Raw genomic sequence first — 10,604 nt, 5'->3', positions numbered from 1 at the left:
TTAGTTCTATTTGGGCTCCAATAATACGTTGTTAACCGACCAATAAGAGGGAGGTTCACTAATGATGATACGATCATTGATAACTGCTTCAAGCAATTAAATAATAAAATAATGTTTTTTTTTTTATTCCACCTTAAGTTAGCCCTTCACTGCAAACTCAGCTGGTGATAAGTGATTACTGGCCCACTCCAGGGCACGGATCTCCTATTAGCACGAAGGCTTAGGCCGTAGTTCACCAGGCTGGCCAGGTGCGGATTTCTGTGGATTATAAATCTCAGGTAAGCCGGTTACCTGACGATATTTTCCGTCAACAGAAAAGCAAGGGATATTTAATTGCTTTATTATATTTTTTAGAGTCTGAGTGTATTGTTTCTATTATTTTTGAATTTATGGTTATTGTTATTGTTTTTTTAATTCTTAATTTTATATTGCTATTTGTTTTTTTTTTGTAATTATTAGTACGTGTTGAACTCTTTTTATAGCCCCGGGGAGACGAATTGGGCTACTGTAATGTCTTTACGGGGTGTATTTTTTGCTAAATAAATAAATAAATAAAAAAATAAAAAATCCTTTGCAATTTATTCACACACGGCAGAAGTGTAGTCCTGAAAAGTAGCCTACGAGAGATTGAGGTGGATGTAGAGTATCAGAACTGTTAGTATAAATGTAAGGTTTATTATTTAGTTTCCATGGTTACTAGAATAGGTAAAAAAATGTATAATGTTTTCTATCTCACTCTGTCCTATACATGTATGTGTTTGTGTCTCAATGGACCTATTTTTTCAAAGTCAAAGTCAAAGTCAAAAATATCTTTATTCAAGTAGGCCCACAGGTGGCACTTTTGATGCGTACATAAGAATTACACGGTAGTGAGATGATGGCGATAACCACATTCGTAAACTTAAAACTAAAGCTACGAGGGTTCCAAACGCGTCCCGGTCTAAGAAGAAGCCCACAACAAACTTAGCCGGGTGTTTTTTTTTTTTTTTTTTTGTTATCGCCATCTCACAATGTAATTTTAAATTATTAGAAGAGCAACCTGGTTAGAGCAATAATTTACACCCAAGCTTTTTTATCGTTTACGTAGTCCTTTATACTATAAAAGGACTTTTCTATAAGCTTACGTTTAATACAAACTTTGAACTTTTTAAGAGACATCTCCAAGATGTCAATTGGTAGTTTATTGTAGAATTGTATGCAATTTCCTTTAAACGAATTATGAATTTTATGTAACCTAGTATATTGCACTGTAAGTTTATTCTTACTTCTAATGTTTAAATTATTGCAGTCACATTTTTTCTTAAATTTAGAAATGTTTTTATGGACGTACATTAAATTTTCAAATATGTACTGACTATACACTGTCATTATTTTAAAATCTTTAAATTTATCTCTCAATGACTCTCTCGGACCCATTTTGTAGATAGAACGAACAGCCCTCTTCTGCAGCACGAAAATAGTGCTAATATCAGCAGCATTACCCCAAAGTAAAATTCCATATGACATAATGCTGTGAAAGTAACTAAAATATACCAGTCTAGCAGTTTCTACGTCGGTCATATGGCGTATCTTCTTTACCGCATAGGCAGCAGAACTAAGCCTGTTCGATAAATTATTTACATGAGGGCCCCATTGAAGTTTAGAATCTAACGTTATTCCTAGAAAAACTGTCTTATCCTCCAGTTTCAGTTCCTCATTATTAAGTAGTACAGTGGTTTTCACGTGTTTAACATTAGGTAAAGTGAATTTTATACACTTGGTTTTTTTTCCGTTAAGAACCAAATTATTAGCTTCAAACCACTGTACCACTTTAGCGAGAGAGTTGTTTACGTCGTCAAAAGCTAGTTCACGTCGATTTATTTTAAAAGTCAGTGATGTATCATCGGCAAAATTTCGTTTCGTCGAGTTTGAAATCACAACGATTCTAAAGAAGGTTTACTTAAAAATTAAAAAAAAATAGACAAATTACCCCAGCTCGAACGAACCTAGGAGCTCTCACTTATAAAACCACAGCGCTCAAAACTGGGCCATGGAGGTCGTAAACAATATTCTTACAAATCACTCTTTGTGTTGAAACATTTTGTACTCCACTGGTTTATTTGTAAACATCATAATAAGTATGCCGTTTTCCTTATCGCACACCGATAATAAGTTATGTCTTATTACTTTTATAACCAGTTTGTATCTGTTACATGTTAACGACACCCGTGTTTATAACCGTGTGTGAATGGTTGCGGTATTGTGGCGATTACATATACAAATCAGCTCCATTAAAAGCTTAACCGGGATCATCAAAGGTAATATTAACAGAATTAACACCATACAGAAACCGTGTATACGACTAATATTCAAGCATCAAAAACCACTCCACTTTAGTAGTGTTTCTCGAACAAGCATTTCGAGAAATACTGTAATAACCTATAGCACTATCACTTAGCTATTATTGCATGCAGTGCATTGTGTTAAAAAACAGTGAAAACGCCCCTTGCTTCACTTTACACCCGCGAAAAGTTGCTAGCTCTAAAACTTCTCCCATTTTCCTCATTTAATGTTAAACGTTTAGAAAATTACAGGTAAAATAATTACTGTCGTAGTGCTGAATGGATAGAAGTGACTAACCGCCTGTTTGAGAAACACTACTAAAGTAAAGAGGTTTTGATTTTTCAATTTTAGGCGTGTACACGGTTTCAGTATGTTCTTTATTCTATGGTGTGTGTTTTTATTATTATCTTTATATAAATATATCTGACTTGAAACAGTACCTATTTAAAAGTGTGCGTTTCTATATAATATAAGATTTTAATTATTGTTTCAATATTGCTCGTATCTAGGGCCATAACCTTTTTGCTGCCTTGGCCCCATTCCAGGCCCTGATGTGTATTTTTTATGACAACTTTGTATAGCTATTTATCTAAAGATGTTTGTCTTAGAAAAAAAGTTGTAGAACAGAAGTTCTTTATAAATATAAATGCATAATACAAAAATAAAATGATCATCATCCTCGGCCCACTACAGAGCACGGGTCTCCTCCCACAAATAGGAGGGGTTAAGGCCGTAGTCCAACACGCTGGCCCAGTGCGGATTGGTGGACTCCACACAGCTTTGAGAACATTATGTAGAACTCTCAGGGACTTCACTTGTGTCATTGGGTAAGAACCCAATGCGCTATCGCCGCTTCTTTCAAAAATATAATATGTGATACAAAAAGAGATAATTCACAAAAAGGGCACTCCACTCGATCTTCGCGGAATTACCTATGTACGTTTTAAACTATGAAATATCACGGTGAAGGAAAATGTCGTAAAGAAACCTGCATTGCTGACAATTCTTCATAATGTTCTAAAAGTCCTGTTGAATCTACCAATACGCACTTGGACCCTTCTCCTTCTCGACGGCCGATTGGCGCAGTTTGCAGCGACCCTGCTTTCTGAGCCCAATGCCGTGGGTTCGATTCCCATTACTGAAAAAGTTTGTGTAATGAGCATGAATGTTTTTCAATGTCTGTGTAATTTCTAAGTATTTATGTATATAATTCATAAAAATATTCATCAGGCATCTTAGTACCCATAACACAAGCTACGCTTACTTTGGGTCTAGATTTCAACTGAAAGGACCTCTCGATTTTTTTTTATCCACTACAAGTTAGCCCTTGACTTCAATCCCACCTGGTGCTGAGTGATGATTCAGTCTAAGATGGTAGCGGGCTAACCAGTAAGGGAGTAATGTAATCATTCCCATGGAACACTAAATCGCTTAACAGCACGTCTTTGTCGGTAGGGTCAATCAATCAGTCAATGAATCAATTTTTTATTTTGCTTGAATATGGTACATTCAACGTGTTTACATAGGTGTTAATTAAATTTTATAAGTATCACATATCCTGCCAAGATTGGCGTGCAAAAAATATTAGTTAATGATTATGTAAATTTTCTAAATTATATAACAAGTCACATTTTAATAATTAATTAAAAGTAAAAAAGCAAAAAAAAAGGAAATGAAAATATCAGATTAAATAAAAAATTAATTCTTAATAAATAAAATGAATTCATGAATGTCCATAATTAGATTAATTTTCCATTTAGGTAGTCATTGATATGACAATGAAGTCTATCCAAAAGTTTATCAAATAAAACTGATTTGAAACGTGCAACAGATAAAATGTCAGAAGGTAGCCAAACACTGCGTTACTTTTCCAACGTTATACTACGTTTAGGCACCAAGCCGATACCCAAAAGTAGGAGTAACAAAAGTGTCTACACTTTATCTTCACTTCGCTCACCGGAGTCTTCTTTCAAATGACTTTTTCAGAAATACAACACTTCAAGATTGAATTATTTCAAGTGGGCTTTTTTATATACTACGACAATACACACATCGCCATCTAGCCCCAAAGTAAGCATAGCTTGTGTTATGGGTACTAAGATGACTGATGTATAATTATATGAATAATATACATAAATACTTATATATAGACAAATACCCAGACACTGAAAAACATTCATGTTCATCACACAAGTATTGTCCAGTAGTGGGAATCGAACCAACGGCCTTGGACTCAGAAAGCAGGGTCGCTGCCCACTGCGCCAATCGGCCGTCACACGTCCGCTTACTTTGTAGTTACTCTACCGGGAAAGTAGATTGTACTTAGAAGAGCCGGCAAGAATCTCTGTAGTTGGTTTTTTTTTTCAGAAATATACACATCAAGATGTTAATTCAAACATACTTGCTGCTAATTGCGGTGATGATACAAGGTCTGCTTGGCGGCAGTACAGCTGAGGGTATTCCAGAAATCACAGTCGGACATTTTCGTATACTGGACCCTTCCGGGTTCAGAATCAGATGGTTTCCTATAGAAGTTAAGAATGACACTGATCCCATCATTGGAATAAAGGTAATTTTATTTATTAAAAGATATTATAAGCAGTGACAGCGCAGTGGATAGGAATTAAGCTTCAATTTACTTTCGGGGGGCCGAGTTCGAATCCCAGCACACACCTCGAACTTTTTAAATTATGTGCGTTTTAAGTAATTAAAAATATCACTTGCTTCGACGGTGAAGGAAAACATCGTGAGGAAACCTGCATGCCTGAGAGTTCTACATAATAGACAGATAGATGGATACATTTTATATTGCACACAATTAAGGGCTAAAAATGATAAATATTGGAAACAGTAAAAACAGAAAAATAAAAATTGCGCATTTTTATTTTTCTTAAATTCAAAGGCGGCATGATGTTGCTACATAATGTTCTCAAGGGTATGTGATGTCCACCAATCCGCACTGGGCCAGCATGGTGGACGCTGGCCTTAACCCCTTGTCATTTTGGGGAGGAGACCCGTGCCTTGTAGTGGGCCGATAATGGGTTAATATGATGAAATATATCATAGCAGCGCCCGCGTTATTACTACGTGAAGAAAGGTCGATAAAAACGAATGTTCCTGTAAACCACCCTTGAGAGTTTTATGTTTATCCTTAAAATTAACCTTTGTTACTGTCCCGTTCTTTTTACGAACTTAACGCAAAAATCAGGTTGGTGGTTGCTTAGATAGAGTGTTAAGGAAGGACAAACACTTTCACATTTATATCACTAGCTGTAACCCCCGTTGTTTGTTCGCGTTATAACGTATCTCGTGGGAACTGTGTATTTTTAAGGAATGAAAAGTAGCCTATGTTAAACTCTGTATTTTCGATTAACTCTTTGCCAAAAGTCAAGTAACAAAGAACAAATAAACAAACTTTTAATTTTAGTATGGATTTTTATTAATATTCGTCAATTTTGTTTAATTGCTAGCTGCATCTTATGGTTTCACCCGTAGAAGACACGGGTGTCAACACATCTTCTTACTGCCCTTATGTGTAGTCGGTTAACATCATTGTCTATTTGATAACAATAAATAATAGTCGGCTGCTGGTCTGAAAGCCTTTCTAAATATATATGCTAACTATTAGAACACAGAGAGTGATATTATTTGGTAATCACAGGCTATTTAAATACTCGTAATGCATTAATATTGGATAGAAGCGGGCGTTGCTTTGCGGATATCCATGATATATCATAAAAATTAAGCCTAATTTGCTATACTCCGCGAAAAGCAGGAGAATCTGTATGGTGTAATTTATAATTTCTTAACAATTATTCATTGTAAAGTCAACATCTCCTGAGGATGCGGGGCGAAACGTGCGTAGGGTACATTGCCGATGATACTACGCACGTTTAGTGTGGAGTATAAGGATTGAAGAAATTATAAATTACACCGTACGGATTCTCCTGCTTTCCGCGGAGTATATTATAACTCTTTATTTGTACACCACATTGTATAATACAAAAAAAAAAAACATAAAAATAAAAGTAGACTACAAAAGGCGGCCTTATCGCTTAGTAGCGATCTATTAGGAGTATAGCAAATTAGGCTTAATTTTCATGACTCTTAATGCATGTTAAAGACACTAAATGCATACCAGTGAAGTTTGAGTCAGTGTGACATCATTAATCAATGAGGGACATAATCTATATTTTCTTTTTTCCCAGATCAAAGTATGGAGAACACCTTGTGAAATAAGAACTTATAAGCATCATAAAGATAATAAAATATTTGAGGTCGTGAAGTCAGAACATTTGGTAAGGCTGTAGCAATTTGTTTCTACGTTTTTCGAGTAACTTTTATAACACAAAAAACCAAAAAAAATTTAAGGCATAAGAAACCAAACCATTTATCAGGACTTCAGTTCTAGGTCTAAATAAAAAAATGTTAGAAATTATTTTGGCTATATTATATAGCATATAAATAAACTAACAATGCTATTTCGGCTGATTGGCGCACTGGGCAGCGACCCTGCTTTCTGAGCCAAGGCAGTGGGTTTCATTCCAACTACTGGACAATGTTTGTGTGATGAACATGAATGTTTTTCAGTGTCTGGGTGTTTATCTATATATTATAAGTATTTATGTATATTATTTATATAATTATTCTTCAGTCATCTTAGTACCCATAACACAAGCTACGCTTACTTCGGGGCTAGATGGCGATGTGTGTATTGTCATAGTATATTTATTTATTATTATTTTATTATTACGATTATTCTTTTAACGTTAAACATCAACAACAGAGGCAACACGGGTACCTGATATTGACGGCCACACACCTAATTGCCTAGACCTTCTGCTGACTACCGACCCAGACCGTTTTTCAGTATCAGTTAGAGCTCCCTTGGGCACTTCTGATCACTGTTTGGTTAGGTCAGTGTCAAACTATCACCCCCTGGACTCCGGTTCTACTGGAATCAGACGGGTGTGGCGATACAAGTCAGCAGATTGGGACGAGATGCGGCATTTTTTTGCATCTTTTCCTTGGCGGCAAGTATGCTTCTCGTCTAATGATCCGTCGAGCAGTGAAAAAGCTTTATCGGAGGTCATAATGCAAGCCATGGAATACTTTATTCCATTCGCTCACGTATCACTCGATGGCAGGGTTCCACGGTGGTATAACGCTGAGTGTGCCCAAGCCGAGGCACATAAAGATACAGCGTTTGCAGCGTGGGCTGAAGCCCGTTCAAAAAAAGCTCCGGATATCACCGCCAAGAAGAGAGCTTTTAACTTAGCCGCCAAGTCCTACAAGAAGGTACTAAAAAGAGCTCGTTTTAGTCGCACCATACGTATCGGGGCAAAATTAGCTTCTTATCCACGTGGTAGTAAAGCTTTTTGGTCCCTTTCGAAGTCCATCGAAACGAATTTTTGCCGTCCTTCGCTGCCACCCCTTTTGAAACCTGACGGGTCTCTGGCTTTTACTGCAACAGATAAAGCTAACCTCTTAGGATCTCTGTTTGCAGCTAATTCACAGCTAGATTCAGGAAGTGCCTCACCACCAACCATACCTTATTGTGACTCTGTCATGCCAGAGATACGCATTCGACAGTGTGAGGTTTTAAAAGTGCTCCGCAATCTGGATGTGATTATTCACAGCCAGTGGTCCAGACGGAATTCCAGCAGTGGTTCTTAAAACCTGTGCTCCCGAATTGTCTCCTATTCTAACACGTTTATACCGCCTCTCCCTTAAAACCACTCAGGTCCCGAAAGCTTGGAAGATTGCCAACGTGCAACCTGTTCCAAAAAAGGGTAGCCGTGCCGACCCATCTAACTACAGACCAATTGCTATCACCTCTTTATTATGTAAAAGTCTGGAGCGTGTACTTAATAACAGACTTCTGGCATACCTAGAAAACAACGAACTCCTGTCAGACCGTCAGTACGGTTTTCGACGAAATCGGTCAACAGGGGATCTTTTAGTGTATGCCACGCACATCTGGGGTGAAGCCATGGATAAGCACGGTGAAGCGCTCGCCGTTTCACTCGATGTATCGAAAGCTTTTGATCGTGTCTGGCATGAAAGTCTTCTGCACAAGCTTCCAGCCTACGGGTTACCCATTAGTTTTTGCAACTGGATCGCTGATTTCTTGAGTGGACGATTTTTTCGGGTTGTCGTCGATGGGTCCTCGTCTGACCTAATGGCCATCAACGCTGGTGTCCCTCAGGGATCGGTTCTTTCCGCTACGCTCTTCCTGCTGCATATAAATGATCTGTTAAAACCCGGCATCTTTGGGTATGCAGATGACAGCACTGTGACGGCTAGATACATGTCCAGTCCACGAGCTAGTGGAGACGAAACTCTTGTGCTCAGAGAGGCCTTGGTGGAACGCGTTAATCTGGCCTTAAGCGAGGTGTCCGATTGGGGTGACACTAATCTGGTACAGTTTAATGCTTCCAAAACCCAAGCGTGTTTGTTTTCCGCCAAACGGAGTCCGTTCCCCCTAACTCCGACTTTCCGAAATGTATCTGTGCCAATCACGAATAGTATTGAGCTCCTAGGTATCAGCATTTCGTCCAATCTAAGCTTTGGACAATGCATCGAGTCCAAAGCTAAAACTGCTGGCAAAAAACTTGGCATCCTCAACAAAGTTAAGCGCTACTTCACGCCAGAACAGCTTCTAACCCTGTACCAAGCTCAGGTTCGGTCGTGCATGGAGTACTGCAGCCATTTATGGGATGGCTCTGCCAAGTACCAGCTCGATGCTTTGGATTCGGTGGATCGTCGTGCTAGGAGACTCATTGGCAACGACCTTGTAGTCAGTAGACTTCAAAGCCTTGAACACCGGCGCAAGGTTGCTTGTCTGGCTGTTTTCTACAAGATACATTTCGGAGAGTGTGCTCAGGAGCTATTCGATTTGGTCAAACCATCTCCTTTCTACCATCGAACTGCGAGGCACCGAAAGAATCTGCACCGTTACGTGGTTGAAATACCATCAACACGTACGAAGCGTTTTGCTTCTTCCTTTCTGATCCGCACCGCAAAGGCCTGGAATGCCCTCCCATCTTCCGTCTTCCCTGATACCTATAATCTGGGTACCTTCAAATCAAGAGTGAATAGGCATCTTCTAGGCAAGCGCGCTTCATCTTAGGCTGCATCATCATTTACCATCAGGTGTGATTGCAGTCAAGCACTTGTCTATATACTTTAAAAAAAAAAAAAACATACTTTGTTAGTTTATTTAGATACAAAATTATTTTTCAATCTTCTAAAGATTCCCATCCATTTATTGACTTGGATCAACGTTTCTTACGTACGCTGCGTCACCTTATTTACGCCGGCCGCAGAGCTAATCTAGTACGTAATATTAAAACTTACAAGTACGTTGCGTCTTTGTTGTACATGGGCTACCTGCTCAGCTCTGTGCTGTACCATGGCATTAGGTATTCAGGTACCTGTTAAGTTAAGGAATACTGCAAGACTCAGTTCAGTTTGGTTCAGTAGGGTCCTTAGATCGGATTAATGTCAGGGTTCCGAGTTTTTTTATCTCGGTGTTATATCCTTATTTTCCAACCATTGGACGAAAGTTATCTGCTCCCTTTCCGACTGAACTCGTATATCTGTGTTGCAGAAATTCAATCGCACCACAGTACCTCAAGAGTTACCGGAAAACGAGTACATCGTGAAACCAGATGAAGTATCATTATCAGTGCCATACATCGACCCGGAGGTGTGGTACCACGTGCGCATGTTGGCATTCACGAAGACCTCTGAGGGCCCACTTTCAAGTCCTATTCAGTTCAAAATTAACACCAATGATGAGAATGACAAGAAGAAGTCATGTGAAAGGATTATTTCCGAAACTGAAGTTCTGGCGGCAAAAGAATAAGCCATCGAACGGGGGCCAATGTGTGCTATTACAAACGTTGCTCAGTGTTCGACCCATGACAAAAAGTTTCAATGAACAAAGAAAAAAGTTTATATTTTTAATTTTATTACATGTGTTTGTAGTGTTTATTTTAATCTAATTTGACATTTAATTAAGGTTGTTTTTTTTATTTTTGAATAATTTTTCCAATTTGAAATTAATCTCTCATGAACCAAATTTGCACGCTATTTATTTAGTAGAATGTGATGCCCTCTAAACAGACGGTATTGTCACATCTTGATATTGTACATACTTTCTTGCAAATAAATGAAGATTATTATTATTATACTAGCTATTGCTCGCGTTCGTCTGCGTTAATTTTAAAAAGCCTATATTACTTTCCATCCCTTCAACTAACTCTATGCCAAAATTA

The 10,604-nt window shown here is 38.1% G+C and overlaps 1 protein-coding gene across 1 annotated transcript; it reads left to right on the top strand.

The window, feature by feature from the left end:
• The first annotated feature begins 2,183 nt into the window (after nucleotides 1-2,183).
• On the top strand, nucleotides 2,184-10,318 carry LOC120626615. The gene is made up of 4 exons (XM_039894231.1): nucleotides 2,184-2,297; nucleotides 4,690-4,891; nucleotides 6,531-6,620; nucleotides 9,935-10,318. The coding sequence occupies exons 2-4, from the start codon at nucleotides 4,706-4,708 to the stop codon at nucleotides 10,190-10,192; spliced, it is 534 nt and encodes a 177-aa protein (XP_039750165.1). The 5' UTR covers nucleotides 2,184-2,297; nucleotides 4,690-4,705; the 3' UTR covers nucleotides 10,193-10,318.
• Nucleotides 10,319-10,604: the final 286 nt, after the last annotated feature.

This window comes from Pararge aegeria, chromosome 9, assembly GCF_905163445.1.
Source record: "Pararge aegeria chromosome 9, ilParAegt1.1, whole genome shotgun sequence".
NCBI lineage: Eukaryota > Metazoa > Arthropoda > Insecta > Lepidoptera > Nymphalidae > Pararge > Pararge aegeria.
Note: the sequence above shows the minus strand (reverse complement) of the source record. Positions and strands in the feature narration are given on the sequence as shown.